At 37.2% G+C, this 27,920-nt stretch overlaps 2 protein-coding genes across 4 annotated transcripts in view; both read left to right on the top strand.

Annotated features, from left to right (window-relative positions):
• LOC109037453 (uncharacterized) overlaps window positions 1-27,920 on the top strand; it is a 35,933-nt gene that overhangs the window by 2,193 nt on the left and 5,820 nt on the right. The window contains exons 2-4 of one of the 3 annotated variants that reach the window (XM_072300572.1): window positions 38-198; window positions 2,641-2,762; window positions 11,794-15,597. In XM_072300572.1, the coding sequence (XP_072156673.1) occupies window positions 11,810-14,788 (2,979 nt within the window). In that variant the 5' untranslated portion in view covers window positions 38-198; window positions 2,641-2,762; window positions 11,794-11,809 and the 3' untranslated portion in view covers window positions 14,789-15,597. The other 2 variants (XM_072300571.1, XM_072300573.1) reach the window with 2 other exon arrangements.
• LOC140224646 (uncharacterized) lies at window positions 22,500-25,361 on the top strand. Its single transcript, XM_072300713.1, has one exon. The coding sequence runs from the start codon at window positions 22,500-22,502 to the stop codon at window positions 25,359-25,361; it is 2,862 nt and encodes a 953-aa protein (XP_072156814.1).

The following is a 27,920-nucleotide window of genomic DNA, read 5'->3' as shown; positions in this document are numbered from 1 at the left end:
CAAGTTTCATTGCTTCGCCTTCATCCTTTTTTTTCAGAATGCCAAACTCCTGAGAGTCAATCGTGCCTGCGTTTGTGCTAGCTTGCTTGCCGAAAAGTTGATTTTACCCTCCATGCGAAAGCCACACATGCCTTCCTTCTCTAAACTTTAGCTCTATTTCCTTCAAAGGTCATCTCTGATTTATTCCACCCTGCAATTGTAAGTACGTCAATAACTAGATGAGCTTAGGAGCTGTCCTTGATGACTTGTTCTAAGTTCATTTTGGGAACTATTTTAGCCCTAACTGAGAGAAACTTTCCTTCATTCCGGTTAGCAGGTCTGAATGCTGAATTTTTGCCATGTTTACTCATGGATTTGTTAGCAGCTCTGCTGCTTTCACTGTACAGGCTGGATGATCAGTTTCTAGGATGTGCATATAATAGTAACTCGATGAATGATTATACAGTCAAATCAGTGCCTACTCCTCACTAAGTTTTAAGTACCATTATCTGAACTTCTCTAATCGTGCAACTACATACTCAGTTGGCGAAGAATTGAGACAAAACAATGGCTGTCGTGTGTCGTCTCCAGGATGAGGCCAAACTCAAACTTAATAATCCATGCCAGACCTTCGGTGTTATTGAGTGTTACCTTGAAGAGTGAAAGTTGGATACGTACTTTACACCAAATGAACCGCGTTAAACAGAAAGGAACTAAGCCACATCAGCTATTGCCAAATTTAATCGGGCAATTTAATTTTTTACTGACGGTCGTGCAGATTTTTGTGCAAATTGTAGTGAATTTTCTCCATAATACCAAGCAAATTCCCTAAAATTTTCAAAGGAATCTGCGTGAACGTTCTCTCGTAAAAAATAAAATTTCCCTGTTAAATTTGGCAAAAGCTGATGTGGCTTGGTTCCTTTCTGTTTAACGAGGTCCAAATGATGATCGGATAATGCTAAAGTGTCTCTGATCGACACTTTCTTAAATGATTAATGAATCCATGCGATGAGGAAATCAGCTGTACCTAGAGAATTTTCAACATTACATGATGATCAGCAACCTGAGCGTTCCAACTTTGTGTTTGTCTGGCGAAGGAGACAAGACTAAAGTGAAATTGAGCTGTGTGATTGGTCAGTCTTCGTGTTAGGGCCCTTGAAAAAGTTGCTCACTAGGTTGACCAAATGTCTACCTGGAAGTACCCCCTCGTTGTCAGTTTTATCATTTGGCTCAATATACAGCTTTCCCGAGCGTCGAGAGGATGAGACCGACCAACCTCTTCGCTCCATTTCACCTCAGACTTATCTTGTCCACCAGACAAACACAAAATTTCCACGACCAGACTGCAGTTGATCACAGGGTTTCATCTTAGTTGGGTAACATGCATGCAGTGTGCCCCAGTTTATATCAGGGTTCAACTCTAAAATATAATACTGTAACAAAGTACTGGGCCTAAAAATTTGGTGCATTCTTAATTTTTGATCCGTGGTTTTTTTTTACAGAAATGCACTTTATGATTCCTCCCAAAATTTGTAAGGTCTCCTAATTTGTTTCAGTGGCTCCATAATCGTAGGCTTGTTATGGAGATGACGAAATTGAATTCCCCAAGAAAGTTATATCTGTTAGAGATTAGTTAGAATATGGTCCAGTCATGATTTCTTGTTGTAAGATCTTGCAGGTCACATGATGGAAAATTTTCTTGCTCAATGCTTGGGGAGAAAATTGCCAGTAGAAGTGCCGAATCATTGTTAAACCATCAAAATGGTCCTGTTGAAAATAAAATAACAGAAGAAGACCCTTTCTGATAGGAGTTTTCAAAGCGGGCATCAATGCTGTCATGGAAATGAGTTTTATGTCCAAAGTTACCTAATGTCTAGGCAAACCAAGCAACAATGCTGTGACTCAGGCTATGTATTTCCGACAAGAGAGCAGCCATCAGTCAGTCTTTACTTTTGAAAGAAGATGTATTCATAGCTTACTGACAAATATTCTTTGCAATATGTCCACATTCTTACTAGTAAGAAAATTTAAGGGGCATCACCTCCTAGAATGCTATCATTATGCAAACATTGTCTAGGCAATACCTTAATGTTGTTGTACTTCATTTAATTTTTCAAGTATAATTTTGACGAAAATTTTCGTGATTCATCTGTTTTATAAATCTCATGTCAAGCATACCTACGCATTTTTTAGTTTCATTTGTTCGGTTGTTTGGAACACAAAAGTTACATTTTTCTAACTTATCTTGAAAGATACATAATGTATATGTATTCTTGACTAAAGTAATGATTGAAATCGAGGTGAGGGCGTCGCCCCTCCCCCCCAAACTGGAATAAGTTGCAATTTGGCTGCAGGTTGTGGTATTGACTTTCACCGACTGGGGACTCTACATGAAACTATTCTGAGCATGTCAGCTCGGCAGAAAAGTCACATGAAACTATTTTAGTCTTCAGAAGAATTTTTAGGAAGGAATTTTGGAGACTTCATCTAGTTTTAGAGGCAATTTTTTGTTTTCTCAAACAAGATTTAGGCAAAGGAAGAGAGTCAACATTTTTCTCTAAATATTATACATTAATCTCTTTCAAACAGAGACGTGGGAAGCCCCAAGCCTACCCAAAATTACGGGAAAAGAAGAAAATTTCTTAATTTTTCTTTTTTCAGTTTTCAGATCCTTTTGTGGTCTGCAGTCAACCTACTGTGACAGCAAATATTGCAATTTTGGTCAATGAAGTGATATTCTCCATCGCAAGATATTGGAGAACATTTTGAAACTCCTTTCTTTGGTAAGTAAGTCATAACTCAGTATAATGTATCAAACTATATTATTTCCTGGACTGGAAAAGGTACAAGTTTGGACTCACTATCAGTGCAACAGACAGCAAACAACTTTTAAAAAGTACAACTTAGGACTCTCGTTCAGTTCCAAAGACTGAGGGAAACATTGCGTGTGTGTACGAAAGGAAACCGGAGATAACTTAAAGAGTGGCAAAAATAGGTACTAAGTATTCCTACACATTTTCTCAGATCTAAAAGTAAAATCTTTTTCAGGGTGTATTATGGTCTGAAAGTAGTCCTGACTTTTTGAGGGCATTTCTGAAGTAAAGAAATTGCGTAGAAATTCTGCAAAAAGGTCTGGAATTTTCTGGATCATGCCAGGTGTGTTTTTAAGATAGCTTGAAAAGTATTTAATCCTTACTCATTGATTTTTAGTGCAGTAATTTGCCTGCTCAATGAAGTTTGTGTTGCCAGTTGATCTTCAGACCACCGCTGAGCTTTAAATTTTGTGGCTACATCGTTATCATTGCGATTCGCGTGTGACTTTCGAATTTTGTCACATCAGTAAAGGTATTGGAATAGTAAGTACTGAATTTTTCTGTTGAGGTGCTGAATTTTTTGTGTAAGTACTGTAATAGTACTGATTTTTCTCAATCAGCTTCAGTACACACCCTACCATTCAATACTTCTCTAACTCAATCTACAAAAGGGAGAATGCTCAATGCCATCAAACTTCACCCTACCATTCATTACTTCTCTAACTCATCTACGAAAGGGAGGGTGCTCAATGCCATCAAACTTATCCCTGAGGAACAAAAATCCTGTTTTCTCTTAAGCATATATAGTGAGTCGCTGGCTTTGTTTGATTTTATCTCAATCGGCTATCATCAAAGTGCACATTTCTATCATTTTCCATAAAGGCTGTATTTATTCCTCAGATTAGTAGTGTCTGACCTGAGGAGGTTTTTTTTTTTTAACAAAGATCTACATTTTTCTCAGGTGGACCAAGATTCAGGATAATTTAATCATTACCATATCCTAATCCACAAATAATTTTTATTTCAAAGTAAATACCTAGGACTTGAACTAACTTTTTTATTGCTGAAAAGCACTTTGAAAATCAACACTTGATTATTGATCACTGATGATCACACTTGATTATTGATCAACACTTGATTATTGATCAACACTTGATTAATCAACACTTGTTGTTTTTTGACTGATTGTGTTAGAGAAAATCTCTCCTGAAAAACTTAACTCAGGTTCACTCTGTATTAATATGAATCAGTGACCCTAGGACACTAGTACCTTAAAATATGCAAGGATTGAGAGCTTTCCAACTTCCTCAGGCTCAGCTCAAAGAGCATCAATATACCTAACCAGTGTTTCCTCCGCGAGTATTTGTCAGCAGCACTAGTGGATCTTGCGACTCCAAATATTCACCGCCCTTTCTCTTGAGGGGCTAATTTTTCCAGATCAGTGCACTGCTTAAAGTGTTTTGCTGGCCATTTAAATTCCTATTCTTCTGAACATAGCCTAAATTTGTTTTGTGAAAGTTTTGTTAGGTGAGGTACTGTCGTCAGCTTTTTTAAATTTAGTTTACTCATGTTTATATTTTTATCTGCTGATGAAATTTGGGTGTGAGCTTCAACTCGTTAGCACTGTGTGCTATGTCAAGCTCCTATTGTTAGCCCTGGATGCACAGGTGATCTCTAAGAGCCTCGTTTGACTCATGAGGCCAACTGTTGAACCCTGATGTCAACTAATCAGCTGATGGCAAGCTGACTTTGGCAAAATTAAATGGTTCATTGAACATTGACTGCATACTGATTTCTGGCTATAAGGAATTTTGACCCCAGTTTTATGGTCTCTTCACCTATCTAGGTACCAGTGTCGGCCCTTTTATCGCTTCCTTTCCTGGTACTATGGGAACAAATATGTAAAAATGTACTGGCACACAATGCCATCAGGGTTTTTACGCTCGGTGGCAAATTTTCATTACGAACTTTATGATGAGACTGATGATAATACTACTACTGAAGCATTATACTGCTGTAAAACTTCTGGAAAACCTCTGTACAAATCAGCTCTTAATGAACAGAAACCCTCAACAGAGAATAGTTCTTGAAAGTGGGAGCTAAATCTAGATCTTATTTAATTGGTTTTCTCTTCTCGCTTTACAAACTCCTTCATAAATACAGTAAGACCTCGAATTATCGAATCGCGATTTAACGAATTCCGCGTTTTAACGAATTCCGCGATTTATCGAATTCCGCGATCTAACGAATTCCGCGATTTAACAGATTCGGCTTCCGGTCCTGTGAAATCCGATAAATCAAGGTCCTACTGTATTTGGAAGTAAAGATCAAGACCTCAGCCGATTTCCTCAAAAATTAGTTCTATAGCTTCTGGTTTAATCCATTCAGACAATTAGCTATGAAGACCCCACACTTGTGACTATTATTTATTGATGGCTGCCCGAATTCGTGGGGATGGATTGTATCATGCCAAATGATCCAGAGCTGGGGTCACAAAACAAACTCTAATTAGTGTCAATGCAGCACTAAAGGTGGATAGTGTTCAGCTCAAGCAGATGCATTGGAATTGCTGATGAGGTCTTATTTGACCTCATCAGCAGATCACACTCAGTCATTGAGCCCTGCTTAGTATCCTTCAAAATCCTAGATGGCATTAAAACGCCATCACTACCATCATGGACATGGCTCAGAATGTGATCCTAGTGCCGTCTGCCATTGGTGCTGAACATTTCTCAGGACAAGACAAGGAAGACACTAGAAAAAATTTTCTATTAGAGTAATTATAATTTTAATTACATTTCATTTTGTGACTCTAATTCTAAGTTTCGTTCTACATTTTATTTGTTTTTTGTTGCTGCCATAGATGTGTATCATTTATCATTCCTATCACTATTTTGTTTGTTTCTTATTCATTTAATTTATAAACAAAACATAAACATCCTTCAGTCTCAATGCTATTGTAAACCTATACAGACTCACACCTTGGGGGGAGGGGCTTTGCAGCGGTCGCGGGCGCATCATGTATGTATGTATGTATATATACATAGTTAGTTTGTTAGTTGCCTAATTTGGCTGGCTAAGCTGTATAGAACATGGTAATTGATTAAAAAATCGAGCTACAAGCCAAAATAGACTTAATTAAAATAATGTTTAAGCAAAATATATGTAGGCTACTATTTTGGCTTGTCGTTCGATTTTTCAATCAATTATCATGTTGGTTAGTTGGTTGACAAAAATCCATGTATGTGTGTATACGTGGGTCTCAGTCAATGTTTAATTTTTTCAGTTTTCAGACCTTTTTGTGATAATTAATTTTTGAACACATCTTGTTGTGAAACTAACAGAATTTTCCAATATTTATGTTACGGATCTATTACAGAGTATCCAGTGCTTGAAAAATCTCTCAAAACTTCGAAAAGTTAGTGCATTTTGCCGTAAAACATTTAAATTGTCTCTTCTGGTTGTAAAATTTCGCCTGTGGCTAATACTCTTACCTGCTGTATTAACAAAAAGTAGATTCTGTCTTTAAGTTCTCAAATTTTATACTTCTTTTCATTCCGTGAGACTTGAGACTGAAAAATTTTTCTGATGAGCATTTTCATGAGAAATTTGATGTGCCAAAAAGTCATTGAAAAGTCATGGAGAAGCCAGGGAATTTTGTAGCCAAAAACCCTTAAAAGTCTTGAAAAAATCAAAGAATATTGAAATCCGAGAGAACCTGTCACCGTGCATTAGTTCATTTCTTTTCTTTGAATATTTTTGTGAAAGTAAGTTTTTCATCCTCATGAGTATGCTCAGAAATATTGCGTATCTTCTTAAAAAATCTCTGTTCATGTGCTAATGAATAAATTGATTAGTGACAATAAAGATTCTATTTTGTTATAGATGGAAAAATTCCAAGATGAGTGAGTTTGAAGTGATTTATGAAATTGAAATCGAATCGGTTGGCCAAGACGACTTAGATGTAACAACCAGTGAAAATGGATCAAATTTAGAACAAAGTTCAAGATTGGACGAAGATGTTTCAGATGCAGAACAAAAAATTAGATTAGGTGAAGATTGGAAAACTGAAATATACCATACGCTACAGAAGATAAAAACGCCCAATGCTTTTGCATTCAGTGCAGTTAGTTCATCGTTTCCCAATCCAGGACTCCACCTTCCACAACATGGGTTTGTGGGGCTACCGCTCTCAGCTCACGATGCTCAAAAAATAATTTCAGTGGCCACTCCATCTCCTTTTGGCAGAGGAGAAGAGACATTGATTGATGAATCTATTCGTAAATGTTGGGAACTTCAGCCAAACCAGTTTTGCATCAAGAATTCCTCATGGAATAATGCGCTAAAAGAAATGATGGAGTCTGTCAGCATAGGACTTGGTTTAAGTTTTGACGAAGGGAAATTCTCAGCACAGTTGAACAAGCTCCTCTTGTATGAGCCAGGAGCCTTTTTCAAAGCTCACAGAGACTCTGAAAAGGGCCCAGGGATGTTCGGCACACTAGTGGTGTGTCTGCCCTCACCACATGAAGGAGGGAAGCTTGTGTTGACTCATGGCCATAAAAAGTATGAATTTGAAACAGCAAAGTCTTCAAGTTTTGATGTCTCTTATGCTGCATGGTTTGCTGATATCCTGCACGAAGTGCACCCTGTAACAGCAGGCTATCGTCTCATGCTGACTTATAATTTGATTCGAGAAACTGATTTCTTTCTCCCACCATATCATGTTGTCCATGAGCTTGCACAACAGCTATCGATTCTGTTTCAACAATATGACTTGCAGCTGAAGGAAGGGGATCGAAAATTACCACCCTTCTTGTTGCATAAACTGAAGCATAAGTACACACAGGCCAATTTGAAACAAAAGTTGCTGAAACCTCAAGACCTTGCCCAGGTTCAAACACTGAAACAGGTAACAGCAGATCTCGGATACGATATTTATCTTGCAACCATGGAGCTGACAGTCGAGAAAGATGACAACTATGATGATGATGATTTCACAAATAAATCTCAGAGTTTGAACAACATAGTGGAGCTTGATGGTAATCTTGTCCTTAGTAGTCTTCATTTCCCAGATGCTGCTCTAATTGATCCAACGCCTCTAGATGACGGAAAAGCAGACGAAGAAAAACATGAAGAGACTGGAAATGAAGGTTGCCGTGGAACATACTGGTACCGAAATGCCACTGTAGTACTTGTACCACCCTCAAAGCAGCTGGACTTTGTATTTCAATTTGGTTCTCATGGAAAGGTCATTGAGCCGGTGTTCTCTAAGCTAATGAAAAAATTTACAGAAGATCCAATTCAGGTACCAAAATTAGAACAACTTTGTGAGTTGGCTTTGAAGCAAGAGCCGCGCTATGGTGATTACACAAACACTGTTCCTCCCTTCTTCCAACAAGCAACAGCCACCGCTTTAGAGTTGGGACGTTTTGATTTTTTTGAAATTGCCTGCAGAAAGACAAAGGATAATGTAATGCTTATGCTCGACATTCCTCGAAAACTTGGTAATTTGGCTGCGATTAACAATCTAGCTACAATGAGAGATCAACTCGTGAGAGGCTTGAGTATTGCTCCCTCAATCTTTGAAAAAATTAAATTTCTTGAATCTGTTAAGATAGGGTTTGAGGAAGTATTGCAAAAGCCAGACTCTGTTGAGAGAGCAAATTTCAAGCAATGGTCAGAGGAAGCACTACTCTCAGCCATTTCTCAAGTTTTTCAGATCACAAAAGCTGATGGCATGTCATTAGGACTTTTACATAGATGCGTAGACTGGAGTTTGTTTCATGAAAAAATAAAGTCAGTCGTTCTAAATGCAGCATTAGTGGTAAAAATCACATTCGTAAATGAATTTATGTCTTCTCTTCAACAAAACCTCTCCAAGGAACAAAGGTCATTTATTGAGTCGATCGTTCGTAATATCTGGGATGAATTTGACATCACCTTGTTGCATACAAGGCAGAGGCTAGTTACTCCGAGAACCTCACAGATCTGGCCTTGGCAAAATAGGACTAGTGAAGTCAAAACAGAAAGACTGGAAGAATATGAATTGCAGTCTTTTGTCGAAAACACCATCTTTATTTTATCTTCTGAATATCTTGAGGCAACTGTAATACCAGCAATACTCACCCCAATCCCCGATGCATCTAAAGACTACGCCAAGGAACTAATTAACTCGATAATAAGTGTGATCATAAAAAACAAACAGAATCAAGATGTAAACTGGACTCAATTGGAATCAAATACATTGCCAATCTTGTTAAGAGCTAAGACTGTAGTCAAGATAGTTTTTGTGAATGAATTTATGTCAGCCTTACAGCAAGAACTCATCAAGAAGCAACCATCATTCATCAAGCTATTAATTCATAATATTTGGAGTGAATTTGACATAGTCTCTTTACAAGGAAGATCACCCACGCCAAGTGTACCACAGTACTCCTTCCAACCAGATAGAAGTGGATTTTCATTCCGAAAAAGGTCTGTCACAGGGAGAGAATCTCAGTATTTCTTACAACGAGATAGAAATGTAGTCCAACCAAATAGATTAGAAGAAGATGAACTACAGTTTTTTGTCGATAACACCATCATTATCTTATCCCCTGAATATCTTGAGACAACTGTCATACCAGCCATGCTTACCCCCATTCCCACCGTATCTAAAGATTATGCCTCGAAATTGTTCGCCTCCGTCAGAGGTATGATCCTCAAAAATGAACGCTACCAAACTATGAGCTGGAGCCAGTTGAAGGCAAAAACATTTTCATCCTTACTAAAAACAGTTACAGTGGTGAAGATACTGTTTGTCAATGAATTAATAGCCTTGCCAGAGTTGAGCGAGGAACTGCTATCATTTATTGAGCCAATCATTAAAAATGTTTGGAATGAATTTGACTTTGACTCAAAGCAAGAAGAATCAATCATCACAAATATGCCTCATAATCTCTCTCAGTCAGGCGAGAGTAATTCAAGCAGAAAAAATATCCTTGAAGAAAGCGACTTGAGAAGATTTATGGAAAACACCATGATACTTTCAAGTCCTGAGTATATTGAATCTGATGTAATACCAGCCATGCTCAGAGCTATTCCGAATGTATCAAAAGAGTGCTCCAAAGACTTATTTATTCCGATAGTACGTATGATCCTTAAAAATGAACTAGCAGGCTTTCAATTGCCCATGAATGAGGCAGCAGTACCCCCAGTCTCTCACAAATGTCTTGTTCAAGCGCTTTTGAAAAAGTTTTTGATTGAAAATGTTGGTTCTGAACCGCAACCTCCAAAAAATTATGCCCTGCCACCTGGTCGGTGCAACTGTAGTGACTGTACAGTAGTTAATAGGTTCTTACAAGATCCTTTAAGGCAAAGGTTGGATTTTCCTGTTGCTGAGCGTCGGCGCAGTCATCTTTACGAAATTTTCACTCGTCAGGGTAGGGATTACTCATGGGGAATCGCTCGTGAGGAAGACTACGAAGTTCAAACTGTTCGATCAGGAAGCCCTTACGTCTGGCAAATCACTAAACATCTAGGAGGTCATCAAACGAGAAAAGATGAATGGTCAAAAAGGACCGAAACTGCTAGAAAGACTCTTCTGGTTTTGAAACTGGAGGAATCTGTGAATGGAAAACTAGAGGCATATCTAGAACCGTTCTATAATAGTATAATGAAGGCCGATGTCGAAGCACTCCCAAATTTGACATCTTTAGTCACATTACCAAGATCATCGGAAGCAAACCAACTTGTACTGCCGCCTCTTAACAATCTGACCAATCAGCTTGGGCTGAAGAGAGAAGCAAGTCAAATTGAACCTCCGGAGGATGAATCTGGTGAACAGGGAAAGGCAGAAATTATACCAATCGTAAATTAGGAGATATCCTTTCTTGTAAAGGATTTTGAATATAGTTTAGTTAATTGCAAATGTGTGAATGTAACATATTCCACCCAATTGTTTAGGTATTTATTTGTTTTTTTGTTTTTTTTTTTTTATTGAATTTTCTATTTACTCCATGTTTATATAATTTTTAAAGGTTACAGAAACTTGTTATTGGAAGCCCCTTTTCACCCTTAATTGTACCATAGGCCCTAAAATCCACTTCTGTAGACTGCAAATAGACTAGCTGAAGTTCATATAGCTAATTAAGAGGTGTTTCGGAAATGAGCACCTTCAAGTTTATGGGATAAGGAGGCATTTTTCACTTGAAACTCTGTAGCAGTTTGCAGAGTAAAAATTTGTTACTTTTTAAAATGACTCAAAACTTGAAAACTAATTCTTTACCCACCGATTTCAGAAATTGTAGTGAAGGAAAATGCAGTGCAAACCTCTTCTACCAGGTTGCCAATTGATATTTGGGAAACTTAGACAGTAGGCTCAGTTTTTATGTCTTATGATATCTTTTTTATTGTGAGCTGCACTACAATAACTCTGAAACTGTAGATCCAATCCCCAAAAAAGGGCTCCTAACTGTAAATATTTCCAAGTTCCTCGCACAATACCCAACAATAGCTAAGTTTCAACAAGTCGAATTTCTTTCAGAGATGGATCACTTTGAATCTGAATGACCAAGCTGCAACATGAGTTATCTTTAATGCGGTGGTACAGCCAGGAATCTTTGCAACCCCCCTCCCCGCCTATTTGAACCGCTGTGCCTCATTTCTTTCCCTCTCTTTGTTCAATGTTTGTGCCCCTTGCGCAACACTGTGCTTTCCCCATTAGGCCGGGAGGAAAAAAAATTGAATCTCATAGTAAAGGTTTTCTTCTGTTATGTGCCTTTTTTCTGGAAAACTCAATTACCTCTCCATTATTAAGTATAAGTATGTATAATTCATTATTATCATTGTTACCTAAGTGTATTTTACATAATTTTTGTCTGTGTTATGTATTACTTTTGTGACTGGAAATTGATCTAGTACAAAATTGTTGTTAACTAAGCATTCATCTTTGGAGAAAATCCGTTCCTATTCTTGTAAGAAATCAGCCAACTCTGACAGAGAAAATTCTATTCTGTTGTAGATTGAAAAATTTCAAGATGAGTAGTGATTCAGAAATTAGTTTGGGTTCAAAATCAGAAGACCATGAAGGCTCAGATAGTACATTCAGAGACATAGATGATTCAGAATATGGAGAAGAGGAAGAACTGGATGACTCAGATGTGGCTAACGGAAGAAGAGATTCAAAACCTCCTGCAGAACATGAAACAAGATCAGATGATGATTTGAGAACCAAGATTTGGAATACCCTCCAAAAAATTGAAACTCCCTACGCTTTTGCATTCAGTGCAGTCAGTTCTTCACTTCCAAATCCAGGACTCTATTTTCCCCACCATGGACTTGTGAGCCTACCACTTACGACTCATGATGCTCAAAAAATAATTTCACTGGCCAGTCCTTCACCTTTCGGTAGAGGAGAAGAGACCGTAGTTGACAACTCAGTTCGTAGATGTTGGGAACTGAATCCGCAGCAGTTTTCTATCAAGAACCCAGCATGGAAGAATGCAATGGAAGAAATTTTGAAGGCAGTTGGTACAGGACTCAGTTTCAGGAGCAGAGGGAAGATCTCAGCAGATCTAAACAAGCTCCTCTTGTATGAGCCAGGAGCCTTCTTTAAAGCCCACAGAGACTCAGAAAAAAGCAGCGGTATGTTTGGCACCCTTGTCGTGTGTCTACCCTCGCCACATGAGGGAGGGAAGCTTGTTTTGACTCATGGCAATGTGAAGTATGAGTTTGAGACTTCCAAATATTCGACTTTTGATACATCATATGCAGCTTGGTGTGCTGATATTGAACATCAGATTCAAACGGTCACCGCTGGTTACCGTTTAATCTTGGTGTATAATTTGATTCTAAAAACAAATTATTCACTGCCATCATACCATGTTGCTCTCGAGCTCGCACAAAGACTGTCAACGCTGCTTCAGCAGTATGACTCTCAGCTCAAAGAGGAGAATAGCAAATTACCGCCAATCATTGTGCATAAATTGAAACATAAATACACACAAGCCAGTCTAAAATTTAACTTGCTGAAACCTCAAGATGTCCCTCAGGTTCAAACACTTATTCAGGTAGCAACTAGTCTTGGATTTGATATTTATATTGCAACTTTGGAGTTCATGGTCAGTGAATTATCAAACAAATCCAGGCATTTAAACAACATGGTAGAGCTTGACGGTAATCTCCTCGTCGAAAGAATGAAGTGTCCTGATGGCGCTCTAATAGATCCTTGGCCGCAGGATGGAAGAAAAGAGGATAAAAAATATGAAGCTAATTGGACAGGGAATTCAGGTTGTGAAGCCACGTATTGGTATTATGATACTGTTGTTGCACTTGTTCCTCCTTCGAAGCAGCTAGACTTCGTATTTCAATTTAGGTCTGAGGGTGATGTCACTGAGGCTCTATTCACTAGACTAGTGCAGAAATTCTTAGAAGATCCAGCTCAGAAATTAAAATTAGAACAACTTTGTGAGCAGGCTGTGAAGCATAAACCAGAGTATTGGGATGACTATGAGACTGTTCCTCCCTTCTTTCAACAAGCAACAGCCATCGTTTTAGAGTTGAGGCGTTTTAAACTTTTTGATATAGCGTGCGAAAGGTCAAAATATAAAGTCATGTTTACGGGTGAAATTCCTAATATTCTTGGTCATTTGATTGCAAAGAAAGAACTGGCCAAAATTGATGATCAGCTCATGAAAGGTTTACATAATGCTCCCTCACTTGCTGAAGCAGTGAAATTTTTAGAATTGGTTGCTAAAGGTTTTAATGCAGCTTTACAAGACCAAGACCCAGCTGTAAGAACCAATTTTGAGCAGTGGTCAGATAAAGCACTGTTCTCAGCTATATCGCAACTTAATGCAATCACTAAAGCTGATGGTTTGTCCTTAGGACTCTTGCATAAGTCCATGGACTGGAGTTTGTTTCAAACCAAAATGATGCCAGTCATACTAAAAGCAGCATTAGTGGTCAAGATAACATTTGTAAATGAATTGATGTCATTTTTACAAAAAAGTCTCTCCGATGAACAGAGGTCATTTATTGAGTCGATCATTCACAATATCTGGAATGATTTTAACTTAGATGCAGTAGCAGGTGTTGAACGGAAACATTCAATGTTCAGCTGGATTGAAATTAAAAATGCCCTTGAAGAGAGCGAGCTAAAAAAATTCATGGAAAACACAATTTCAATTATGTGTCCTGGATATATTGAAACTACCGTGATACCAGCCATGCTGAGAGAAATTCCCAATGCATCAAAAGAGTGCTCCGAGCAATCATTTATTAATTTAGTACGCATGATTCTTAAAAACGAACTTGCAGGCTTCAGACTACCCATCAGTGTTACAGCTCCTCCAGTATCACATAAATGTCTGGTGCAAGCGCTCCTTAAAAAATTTTTGATGGATCATGTTGGCTGCGAACCCCAACCTCCAACTAATTGGGCCCTCCCAGCTGGCGAGTGCCACTGTAGTGACTGTACAGTGGTTAACGAGTTTTTACAGGATCCTGTCAAGAAGAGATTAGATTTTCCAGTGGACAAACAACGACGTCGTCATCTCTACAAAAAATTTATTCATCCATGGCCCGATTATTCAAAAGGAATTGTCCATGATGAAGACTACGATGTTCAAACTATTCGGACTGGAAACCCATACATCTGGCAAATCACCAAACATCAAGGAAGACATGAAAAAAGGAAAGCCGAATGGTCAAAAAGAGCTGAAATAGCCAAAAAAACTCTTTTGGCTTTGGAAAAGGATGCACCTGTAAAAGGTAAATTAGAGACATATCTAGAACCGTTCTACAATAGTATAATGATGGCCGATGTCAGTGCACTTCCAAATTTGACGTCTTTAGTTACTTTACCAAGTTCATTGGAAGCGAGTCAACTTGCACTGCCCCTTGATAACAATATGATTAATCAGCCAGGGCTGAAGAGGGGAGCTAGTCAAATTGAGCTCCAGGAAGATGAATCTGCAAAGCTGTTTAAGGTAGAAATGAATTCTATCGTAAATTAGAATACTTCCTTTCTTATGATGGATTTTGTCTACAGTTCAGTAAATTGTGTTTGTAGTATATTCTAACTGACGGTTGATTGACAAAATTTCCAAAATTCTCTCTTCCATTTGATGTTCTATCTACTTCATGTTTATTTTTCAAAACCCCAAGAAACTTATTTTTAAGAGTACTCTTTTACCCTAAATTGTATCATGAGATCCAAAGCATGTAGGCGCTATAAATACAGTGGCCATAGCTGACTGCTCTATTTTCTTCTGTACCCTATGCCAACTTCGGATTCTTCAAGGTTTATATACAAGTACATACTAAGATGTAAACTTCTTCGTTTGTTATACTTTTTATCCAATTTATCTTGCAACACTTACATTTTATGCCTATACATTTACTTCCACTTGATATTTTTTTTAATATGTTCAGACTTTACCATGAGTCAAATTTGAAGCTGTCCGATTGAGGAAATCATGAATAGTATTACATTAGCACTCCTGAATTAATGTTATTAAAAAAGTTGCACTCCTTCGTTTTCATGTAGAATATTCTGTCTATTTTTCCATTAATACATATTTAACCATGCAAAATGTCATTGAAATTTGAATAGTTCTCCTAATTGCTGACAGTACACATCCCCTCTATAGGTTTACCTCTATAGGTTTACTGCAAATCGTGATGTGTAACTGTGTTAACCATACAAATTGAGTGAATATTTTTTTATGTCAATTATTTCAGTTAAATTTAGCCGGAGGTTTTTGATATGTTTGTTTTTTGACGTTGCCTTTTTCTTGAAATTATATCAATCGTATTTATTAAATCCTTGAATTATTTTGAATCTTCCTCTCTTAAACTAAAGCTCTGACTCTTACAGAAGTAAAAATACCTTTTTGCTTGCTTGATATGCCCAAAAGTAGAACAACTTTTATAAATCTTTTATGTCTAGTGAAAATTAGGGAGGTAGTCATTTTGAAGTCTGTCTTTTCATTGAAATATCAAAGCCAGTTTCAGTGCTCAGAGCGAGGTTTAGCCCAGAAGAAGACTTGTCCTGTACATGGAAAAACTGAGTAACAGAAAAGTCTATCATTTGATGCTGCTTGTTGTGCCGCAAAAATGTAAAGAAGGAACATCAATTTGTTTCCTCCTTAAGTAGAGCTTTTTCAGAAAACCCTTTATATATGTAGAATGGACTCTTAGCATTTTTACCTTGGATGGCAGTTCTGACGAGAGAATATCTACTCACTAAATCTGAAAGACCTTACACGTCCAATGAAAGGATTCATTGCTGTGAAATTTGTTCATTATTTGATATGATATTCACTATGATCTGTTATGACAAAGATTTAAAATCTAATTTTTTTGTGCCAATTTAAAAAAAAAAAAAAAAAAAAAAAAAAAAAAAAAAAAAAAAAAAAAAAAAACGTGACTAAAGAGCGAAGTTTTCTGAATATCTGAGAGCAAAATCTAGTAGAAATAATGTTACCTCAAATTGGCGATTAAGGAGAGCTCTTTCTTACTTCCTCCCTGTAGCCCAGGCAATAGAGGATAGAATAGGGGTTTACCTTGCAAAATTTAGGTGAAATCAGGTTATGATTGATTCCTATGTAATTTTTTACGCTGAATCCGAATTTTTGGTTTCCCAACAAATTTTCCTTGTGCTAACTCCGGAAAATCGGAAAAACCGCGAAAAATCACGTTTTTCCGCGGTTTTCCCGAGATATCTCTTTTCCAGTGCGATATATCGAGAAATTAGTTATTTCCAAAAATAAAGCTGATGAAATTTCCTATAAAAATGATCCGAACGTTTTTTTCATACGGCCATTAGGGAGAGTGCTGGAGCTGTGGAAAGCTCTAAAAACTCGTAAAATCGCGATTTTCCACGGTTTTTCGCCACTTGTGTGAAATAAATTTGTTCTTTCGCAAAATTTCAAGATAGTCTTACCTTAAAAATTAATGCTGCTTACTTTGAAGACAAAAATGATGACAATTTTTTCTTTTCAGGTCCAGTGGGAGCGGTTTTAAAGCCGCGAAAGGCCGTGAAAAGCTCGAAAATCGCGATTTTCCGGCATATTTTCGTAACAAATCCGTTCTTGTACAAAAAACTCATTTAAAGTGACTTCAAAATTCAATCTTATAAAATTGTCATCATACATACGTAGAATTTGCTCCCTTGGCGCACCCTGGTGCTCTGCGACATCCAAACGCCAGGTAGGCTCATCTACGTAAGGATAAGTAGACAACGAACGACGTAATAAAATAGTGCAATTTTCAACATACTTAAATGATGTTGAAAGTTCCTTATATATCTAAAGAAATAATGTATATGGATTTGTCGAAAGTGTAAATAATGCAAAAAGTTGACATTTGAAGAATGTATTGATACAATTTTTCAATTATGCGAAAACAACTATAATAGTATCGTAATAATTTTATAATAACTATGATAGTAAATATGTTCCATGTCAAGCAGTATAATTCAGATGCATGCTCAGGTACTCTGCTGAGTGAATGTCCTGAGGATCTGAAAGCATAATGAAAAGCACGGGTATAATGGCATACCCTAACATATTTTCTATCGGTGAAAGAGCTACTAAGTTATAAAGTTGGGTCATGGTTTAAAATGGCAAGAGGAACGTAATTGTTGAATTGTTATAGGTGTTATCGGTGTTTTTTTCTTTCTTTTCTGCTATCTGAGAATGTTAATTTGTGTCTACTATAATATAAATTTTCTCTTCTTAATCAAATCATCGAAAAACTATTGTAAAATTGATGGGAAAATTCTCACCTGCGTTGTCATCACTGCCATCTTTGCAGTATTTTACGATTTCTGCATGAAATCGTCTAAATCGGAGAAAAGGAACTTCTGGTTTGATGGATTTATCTGAATTTGAATTGCTCGTTTGAGCTTTTGCAACATCGTATACTAGAATAAGAGAGACGTATGCCTAGGAAAATCTTTTGGTATTAATCTGAGAGGAGAACAATGATAAATGCAACCTGCATTCAATACGGTTCGCAGATTCAATGGCAATTTTTCGCTTCCTTGGCATTTCAGGATCTTTTTTTTTTGTTGTCAATGAGTATGTATCCATTGATTGTTGGTTCATAATGACGCTGCAATTATTTGGAAATAATGTGACACTTGCGCAATTAATAGAGTGGTGTCATGATTGCTGAAATCAAGGATATTAATGTGATCTGCCGTAAGGCTAAAATTCTACATCTATAGTACAAGCCTCCCAAAATTATGAGTAGTTCACGGGCGCGTGCCGTGATTACTCTCATTCTCGTTTTCTCAATTACCTAGAGTCGCCTCATTTACATCACTGATAAAATTCAATCTTATAAAATTGTCATCATACATACGTAGAATTTGCTCCCTTGGCGCACCCTGGTGCTCTGCGACATCCAAACACCAGGTGGGCTTATCTACGTAAGGATAAGTAGACAACGAACGACGTAATAAAATAGTGCAATTTTCAACATACTTAAATGATGTTGAAAGTTCCTTGTATATCTAAAGAAACAATGGATATGGATTTGTCGAAAGTGTAAATAATGCAAAAAGTTGTCATTTAAAGAATGTATACTACTACAATTTCTGGAATGATTTTCCTAGATTTCCGGCATATTTTCGTTACACATCCGTTCTTTTGCCAAAAACTCAGCTAATGGAGACTTTAAGATTTAATCTTATAAAATTGTCCACACATATTATGACGTGAAAAGCTTTTAGCATGGGTCAAAAAGTGCCGCATAGAGGATTGTGGGTAGCTCAAAAAATGCGAAAAATTGTGATTTTCCACTTTTAAGCCGCAAATTAATCATCTTGTGTAAAAATATGGGGCTAAAAATATACCTCAAAATTTAAAATTCAATGTGATGATGTTATCGGAGGATTCAATTGCACAATTATGTGTCGAAATTTCAATGGTACATGTGAGACTGCACCCATTGAGGACTTATCCGCGTAACTTATCGTAGATGATCCTGATGATTTATGAAATATGCTCCTTAATCGGTCACAGAAAGAACAGCGGACGACCGAAGAGATGAAAGAAGTTCGGAGACGTTTGCAGGTATTATTTTCACTCAATTTTTTATTTTTATTTGAATTGATAGACATGGCCAGTGATGCTGAAAAAATTGTACTCATTCACTTCATATACCGCGGAAATTCAAATCACGGTTTCTTTCACTTCGGTTTTATCAGTGATGTAAATGAGGCGACTCTAGGTAATTGAGAAAACGAGAATGAGAGTAATCACGGCACGCGCCCGTGAACTACTCATAATTTTGGGAGGCTTGTACTATAGATGTAGAATTTTAGCCTTACGGCAGATCACATTAATATCCTTGATTTCAGCAATCATGACACCACTCTATTAATTGCGCAAGTGTCACATTATTTCCAAATAATTGCAGCGTCATTATGAACCAACAATCAATGGATACATACTCATTGACAACAAAAAAAAAGATCCTGAAATGCCAAGGAAGCGAAAAATTGCCATTGAATCTGCGAACCGTATTGAATGCAGGTTGCATTTATCATTGTTCTCCTCTCAGATTAATACCAAAAGATTTTCCTAGGCATACGTCTCTCTTATTCTAGTATACGATGTTGCAAAAGCTCAAACGAGCAATTCAAATTCAGATAAATCCATCAAACCAGAAGTTCCTTTTCTCCGATTTAGACGATTTCATGCAGAAATCGTAAAATACTGCAAAGATGGCAGTGATGACAACGCAGGTGAGAATTTTCCCATCAATTTTACAATAGTTTTTCGATGATTTGATTAAGAAGAGAAAATTTATATTATAGTAGACACAAATTAACATTCTCAGATAGCAGAAAAGAAAGAAAAAAACACCGATAACACCTATAACAATTCAACAATTACGTTCCTCTTGCCATTTTAAACCATGACCCAACTTTATAACTTAGTAGCTCTTTCACCGATAGAAAATATGTTAGGGTATGCCATTATACCCGTGCTTTTCATTATGCTTTCAGATCCTCAGGACATTCACTCAGCAGAGTACCTGAGCATGCATCTGAATTATACTGCTTGACATGGAACATATTTACTATCATAGTTATTATAAAATTATTACGATACTATTATAGTTGTTTTCGCATAATTGAAAAATTGTATCAATACATTCTTCAAATGTCAACTTTTTGCATTATTTACACTTTCGACAAATCCATATACATTATTTCTTTAGATATATAAGGAACTTTCAACATCATTTAAGTATGTTGAAAATTGCACTATTTTATTACGTCGTTCGTTGTCTACTTATCCTTACGTAGATGAGCCTACCTGGCGTTTGGATGTCGCAGAGCACCAGGGTGCGCCAAGGGAGCAAATTCTACGTATGTATGATGACAATTTTATAAGATTGAATTTTGAAGTCACTTTAAATGAGTTTTTTGTACAAGAACGGATTTGTTACGAAAATATGCCGGAAAATCGCGATTTTCGAGCTTTTCACGGCCTTTCGCGGCTTTAAAACCGCTCCCACTGGACCTGAAAAGAAAAAATTGTCATCATTTTTGTCTTCAAAGTAAGCAGCATTAATTTTTAAGGTAAGACTATCTTGAAATTTTGCGAAAGAACAAATTTATTTCACACAAGTGGCGAAAAACCGTGGAAAATCGCGATTTTACGAGTTTTTAGAGCTTTCCACAGCTCCAGCACTCTCCCTAATGGCCGTATGAAAAAAACGTTCAGATCATTTTTATAGGAAATTTCATCAGCTTTATTTTTGGAAATAACTAATTTCTCGATATATCGCACTGGAAAAGAGATATCTCGGGAAAACCGCGGAAAAACGTGATTTTTCGCGGTTTTTCCGATTTTCCGGAGTTAGCACAAGGAAAATTTGTTGGGAAACCAAAAATTCGGATTCAGCGTAAAAAATTACATAGGAATCAATCATAACCTGATTTCACCTAAATTTTGCAAGGTAACATCCTTTATTGCCTGGACTACTGGCCAGGAAATTAAGAGATATGCTGCCTCAGATCCCTGTATTAAGACAAAATTATAATAAAAACGAACCAAAATTCTACCAAATGATGACTGACAGTAGAGAAGCATTGCGTTAACTTCTGAACCTACAGATCTGACACGGCATTATTGCCCTATCAGTGGAAGAAAATAAGTGTAAATACCTATGCTGGAGAATCTTATCGTTTGTCAGTTCCTCTCAAAATTGGCAAGTTAAAAGGTCCTTTTCTAAAACTGATTGTTCTCAGTTGGTTATACAAAGAATATTATTTTAAGTAATAATAACAAAATTTGTGCTTCAATTTCAGTCTGTATCTAGAAGTCAAAATTTTGTCTCCAAAAAGTCAGCTCACGTAATTATAGGGGAAAAAAATTAAGCTGAAGGTTTGTTAAAAGACCAGGAAAATTCCGGGGTTTTGGAAATTTTGATGTCAGGGAATTGGAAATTTAAAATTAGGGAAATCCTGCAAATTCAAAGGTAGCATGTAAGCTTAATCGCTCACTGGTCTGTTTTCACGCAGGAAAGTTGCAGCTCTTAACTTTCGAAGGTTCTATGGGAAATGGTATGAATGACATTTGAAAGTACCCAGCAGACCTCTGCTAATCAAGCTGTTGTTTAAAAGAGTCATTCAAAAAACTGCCCAATGGCAGAGTTGAGGTTGAAGAATTTGCAAAATTTTTTTTTTCACATCAGAATGAGGAAGCCTTAAAACTTTACAATGCTCCATTCCAAGACGTCTTCTGGGCAAAATTTGAACGTTATTTATTTTTCCTCTATTCCAAGCCTCAAGAGCTTTCGAGAAGAGCCAAAATGAAGGCGATTGATCTTATAATTTTCCAGCAATAAAATAAATGAGGCACCTTCCTCTTAGACCCTTATAATTTAGTGTGAACTACACATTTAATTATTTTGACAGTCTGTTGGGGTATACTTAGATTTTAAACAGAAATTCTCTTCAATCGAAGCTCCTTTGGATGAAATAAGTGAAATGAAATCCAGCTCTGAGCAGGGTTTGCACAAAAAAAAAAAAAAAAATATTAGGCAATGTCCAGCTTTTTTCTACCAGCCCATTCAGGTCCAACCTTTTAATTTCAATCGAATGACTCGAAGGGTGAAATTAAGTTTTATCTGGCAGTTAATTTTTTTTTTTTTGGTGTGCTTTGAAGCGAAGAGAAAATCATATTGCTACGACTAGTGTCCCCACCCAGGTGGAGTATAAGCAGTGAAAAATTCCAAGCTTCACTAGTCGCTAGCAGCGGCCAATGAAGACAGGGTCCAAAATTAACATTAAGTACCCAGCATAGACAGGGATTGAGGCATGTAAGCAGCGCGAATTGTCGTGAACCCCAACTCTGAACAGAAGATCTTAGATGAGGAGAATCTTAGCAGCGATCATTTCTCTATCCCATGCCTCTCTGGTATCAGCTGAAATCACTGAAGCATACATCGGTGCCCAAACATTCATTGAAATCACAGGATGGTTTGCCATGGATCAAAACCGGAGGCAACCTCATTTCCCCTGTTCTAAGGCCTAAGGCTTCGTGAGCATCTTTGATGTCACTTATCACCTGGCTGAAATACTCAGTTTTAAAGCAAGTTGGATTTTTACTTTTGGAGAAATCTTCGTGTCTCTAAATTTTTGTCAATGACAGTTCTATCCTGTTCCAGATACACGAGTGTACATATTCGCACCATATCAAAATGAGACCTTGGCAAAAAGGAAAGGAGCAATGCCTAGAATCGGATGAAGCTGATAGTGATGCCGGATCCGAGGAATTGGATGAAGATGAAAGTGATGCAGGATCGGAAGAATCGTTTGATACGCCGTCTGAAATTTGGTCAACTTTGCAAAAATTGAAAACGCCGGTTGCCTTTGCTTTCGGTGCTGCTAGTCCGTCCCTGCCAAATCCAGGCATCCAGATTCTACATCATGGGCTCATAGGTTTACCTTTATCAAGCGATGATGCCAAGAAAATAATTTCGCAAGCTAGCCTATCCCCATTTGGTAGAGGAGAGAAGACAATAGTCGATGAATCCGTCCGGAAATGCTGGGAGCTAAATCCAGGCCAGTTTTCTCTTGAGAATGCAGAATGGAGTAAAGCTATGAAAATAATACTTGATTCAGTTACCATTGGACTTGGTATCTCTGCAGGAACAGAGAATATTTCAGCGGAACTATACAAGCTTCTCTTGTATGAACCTGGATCTTTTTTTAAACCCCATAAAGACAGTGTAAAAGCTTCTGGGATGTTTGCCACCCTTGTGGTGTGCTTACCTTCACCTCATGAAGGAGGAAAGCTTATATTAACCCATGACAATAAGAAATATGAGTTTGAGACAGCCGCAACATCACGTTTTAGTACATCCTACGCCATCTGGTACTCTGACATTACTCACGAGATCCTGCCCATTAAATCTGGTTATCGTCTTATGCTTACGTATAATTTGATTCGAAAAACTAATTTTGTAGTACCATCATACAATCTGGCCCGTGGTCTAGTTCAGCATCTTTCCAAGCTGCTTCAACAGTATAATTTGCAACTTGAAGAGGGTGATGATGAATTACCTCCTTTCTTGTTGCATAAATTGAAGCATAAATACACACAAGCTAATCTAAGTTTCAATTTGCTCAAAACTCAAGATCTTACTCAAGTTCTAACACTCAAAGAGCTATCAAAGGAAATTGGATTTGATATTTACCTTGCGATTTTGGAGCTTACAGTCAACAAAGATGATGAATTTGACGATTGGGATGTAGAAAAGTCTCTAGATTTGACAAATGTAGTGGAGCTCAATGGTAACCTTGTTGTTGAGAGTCTTGACTGTCCAGATAATGCTCTCATTGATCCCACACCACAAGATGAAGGAGAAGCAGATGAAGAAAATCACGAAGGACCAACAGGAAATGCAGGTAGCCCTGCTACCTATTGGTACCGTGATACCACTGTTGTTCTTGTCCCTCCTTCAAAGCAGCTGGACTTCGTTTTTAAATTTTCTTCTAATGGTAATGTCATTAAGCCTCTGTTCTCCAAGTTGATGCAGAAATTTTTGGGGGATATAGCTCTAAAACCAGAGTTGGAAAAACTTTGTAAGTTAGCTTTGAAACAGAATGGGTATGAACATTATTCAGGAACTGTTTGTGACTTTTATCAACAAGCAGCAGCTGCTGTTTTAGGTTTAGGCAGGTTTGAACTTTTTGATGAAGCATGCACCAAGACAAAAAATAAAATTATTCCTCTGCTGGATATTCCTCAAAAACTAGGTGATTGGGCTGCAAAGAAAGGTCTCGCTGCAATGAGAGACAGATTGTCGAAAGGTTTGCTCACTGCACCCACCATCTCTAAGAAAATTAACTTTTTAGAATCTGTCGCTAGAGGTTTTAATGGAGCTTTGCAAGGGCCTAGCTTTTCAGCCAAAAAAGTTGACTTTAAGCAGTGGTCGAATGAAGCACTTCTCTCCGCGATTTCCAAACTTAATACTTTCTCAAAAGCTGATGGTGTATCATTGGGGCAGCTCCACAAAATTATGAACTGGGATCTGTTGAAGTCAAACTTAGTGCCAATTATCTCGAGAGCTACAACAATCGTTAGGATAGCTTTTACAAATGAATTTATGTCATCTTTTCGGTCACAACTTAATGAAGAGCAGTCGTCATTTATCCAGTCTATCATTCTAACTATCTGGAAAGATTTTGTCTTTGATTCTGTCCAGCAAGAGTCTAAAACAAGTTATATTCTCAATGCCATTGACTTGCATCTTATCATAGAGAACACCATAAGAGTCATATCCCTTGAATACGTTGAAGCTGAAGTAATACCAACAATGATTAATGCAATACCCAAAGTCTCCACTAAGTGCTCCAAGGAACTGTTTATTGAACTTGTGCAGCTAATCCTAAAAAATGAACAAGCAGGCTTTAGATTGCCAACTATTGATTCAGTTCCACCAATTTCTCATAGACAGTTCGTTCAAGCTCTTTTGATAAAGTTTTTAGTGGATAATGTTGGTGTTGAACCGCAAGCCCCGAAGAATTGGTCCCTTCCCGTGGGCTGCCTTTGCAAGTGTAAAGACTGCTCTACAGTGATAAATTTTCTGCAAAATCCTTCAAAACAGCGTTTAGACTTTCCGTGTTCCAAGCCTCGAAGGTATCACCTTCACCAAAAGTTCACTGATCGCAGTGATTCATCTTACGATGTGGTGACTATTCGCACCCATAACCCTAACATTTGGCGGATTACCAAGAACCGACGAGGTCATGAAATGGTGTGGTCTGAATGGTCAAAAAGAACCGCAACAGCTATTGACACTCTAGTAATGTTGAAAAACTGTGAGCAAGTACGTGGTAAACTCGAGATGTACCTGCAACCGTACTACAACTTAATAATAAAAGCAAGTGTCAAAGAACTTCCAGACCTAAAGCACTTGGTCTCAACAAATGCAGAAAGTAACGATGCTGGTCCTGCTCACAGCTGCAGCACTAATCAGGGTGGTGTGATAAGTCTCAAAAGAGGAGCAAGAATGACCGACTCACAAAATCCTAGAATCGTCAAGCGCACTAAATGATAATTAGAACTTTGAAGCAGGTAGTATCAGAGTCTATTCAAACACATGAGACTTTTAATGAAGTCTATTAGCTTTTTGTATATAGGTCATCTGAAGTCATAGTCATTTTTTCCTACCTTTTTTGGCCTAGGAAGAGATCAGTATAATTTGAGGAAAATATGTATTCGCAGAACTTAGCTCTTAATGTTCTCAAATTTCTCATCAACTGTAACAAGCAGTTATCTATTGGTTAAGTGTTAGGAGTGTCCGAATTTGAGAAATTGTTTAGCCTCAATGCCCTGCCCTAATTAAGAAATTGCATTTTTGTCCAAAAACAAAGCTCTCAAAATTTGAGTGTCATGTATGATGCTATTTAGCCGAGAGTTGCTGTATGTTCATGGTGGGTTTGAATGGAAGTTTCTAGAGAAAGGCAAATTTCATTATAGTGGCTCATTCTGTTACTCTAAATCTGCTAGCTTATGGATTTCAAGGGCCAGACTGGAAGAGGAGGGGGGGTGCCTGATCCTTTATGAGATAACTCTAACAAGAACCCCTCCCTGCTGACCCACTGACGGCCCCTGTGGCATATGACTGTGCCACGTACTATAATCAAGATTAATGTAGACAAGAAATCAATGGCATTCAGCAGGGAACTGTTATAGATAGTGAAGAAACAGGGAATCTGCATGTCGTGAAGCAGTTTTCAGACAGGTTTTTCTCCTACAAAAACTGATTTATATTTATCAACAACCAAAGAACACCCCTCCTCCCCAAGGCCTGACCTTTTTTTTACCTAAATTCATCGGAATTTAGAAGCCTAAAGTCTAATAGATTTTGATTTAATTTGAACTCAAATTACTATTGTACTGAAATTTAGTACCTAGTATGATCCTCTGTTACACAATTCACCATTTTCCACAAAAACTTCCATTCAAGCTCATAAATATGAACTGATAAAAAGGCTCAGCAATAAGTTTTCAAACAATGCTCAAATTTCAAGACCAAAACGCAACTTTTATACCATCTACATCAGCGTTAAAACTTGAAATATACGCAAATTTGGACGTCTCCACCCATTTGTTCAAATGGCGATTGTCTTTTACCAACCGAAATTAATTTCAATTCACAGATTAATACACTTGCTAGGAGTGCTCATTACCAAGTGCTTGTATTTAATTTTTACATTGATGCTTTTTACGTTTGACTAATTTTTTAAAAAAAATCATTGATTATTATTTAATATCATTGATTTGGATTCATGCTAATTGTAACCTTGCCTAAACTCGGAATCCATGCAAGCTCACTAGGTCTTCCGTTGAAGAGTACCCTATTCCAGGAAGTGCTAAAATTCAAATCCATATTGGTCTTGTCCTTTCCTCTGTCATCAGAACTCAATTACTCCACCATCAAAAAGGTAGTCCCTAAAACAGCCTAGTTTTACTAGCATAGTCGTCATGTGATATACTTTTCATCTTCCAGTCATTTTGAGCACAAGTAATTTTTAAACATCACTAGCCAATGAAACATCATGAGAAAAGCATTTAGGGGAAAACCTGTCTCCAAAGAAAAAAATCAAAATGTTTCCGATTATCCCAAAAAAAATGTTATTTCAAATAACTCGTCGGACGTCATATGTTGGAAACTCCTTCGACCCAGGATTCATGGAAAAACCACACATGTGTAATTCATGTTGAAGGACATCCTCTTGATCTCAATCATTTACTGATGTATCCAGTCTTTTTATGCCTTCTTTTTAAAATGACAGATATAAGATGTTTTACAGTTTAATTGTTGAAATGAGATTATGTTTTGACTAGACGTTGGGAAAAAAATGTGTTTTTATATATTTCAGCTCATCAATTATGTGTGTTACACCTATGTTTTTGTCTGCTCTTCAAGTCATGGGGTGCTTGTATTTTAGAAACGTTTCTCTTCCTTCTCTCTCTGTTTGCCTCCAAAGAATGCGAATATGTTTCATATACTTTTAATACCTCCATTCACACTCTTACATTTTTCAGTTTGTTTCTTTGGCATTAATTGAGGAAGAATTTACTTTTATTTATATTATAAGTATTATTTAGTAACAGACTTTGATTATTAATAGCTTTTATTGACCTTTTAACCTTTTTCATAAGCGAAAGCACTATTTCTACACAAAATATTCCACCAGTCATCAGGAAAGGCAACACTTCATGTGAAACAGTTATTCTTTTACAGTATTATAGTCGTCAGTTTTGAGTCATATTGATGGTTGAAGTCAAAATATGCGCAACTTTGATTGCCTCTTAGCAGAGTACTGCTCATTTTTATTTTTTTTTGCTACGCTACCTAACCAAATTTTCTTGAAATTTCCTATGAATTTTCTTCTTTTAGAAAAAAATACAAACAGTGGAAAATTTTAAGGAGTTATTTTGGCTTGTTTTCTTTTGAAAAATTAAAACGTAATCAGACATTTTTGAACATTATGATGGAGATTTTCAGTTTTTGACTTCAGCCTTTGATGTATCGTTTCATTGTAAAAATATAATTGTGTTTAGAAAGTACTTTTTTTGTAAGCTCAAATAGGCACTCAAAATAGGT

Source organism: Bemisia tabaci, chromosome 5 (assembly GCF_918797505.1).
Source record: "Bemisia tabaci chromosome 5, PGI_BMITA_v3".
Taxonomy (NCBI): domain Eukaryota; kingdom Metazoa; phylum Arthropoda; class Insecta; order Hemiptera; family Aleyrodidae; genus Bemisia; species Bemisia tabaci.
This window is presented reverse-complemented; position numbering and strand designations above follow the sequence as displayed.

What these genes read in the sequence shown, in the direction of transcription:
- LOC140224646 (XM_072300713.1), top strand. Translation starts at nt 22,500, where the DNA reads ATGAGACCTTGGCAAAAAGGAAAGGAGCAATGCCTAGAATCGGATGAA.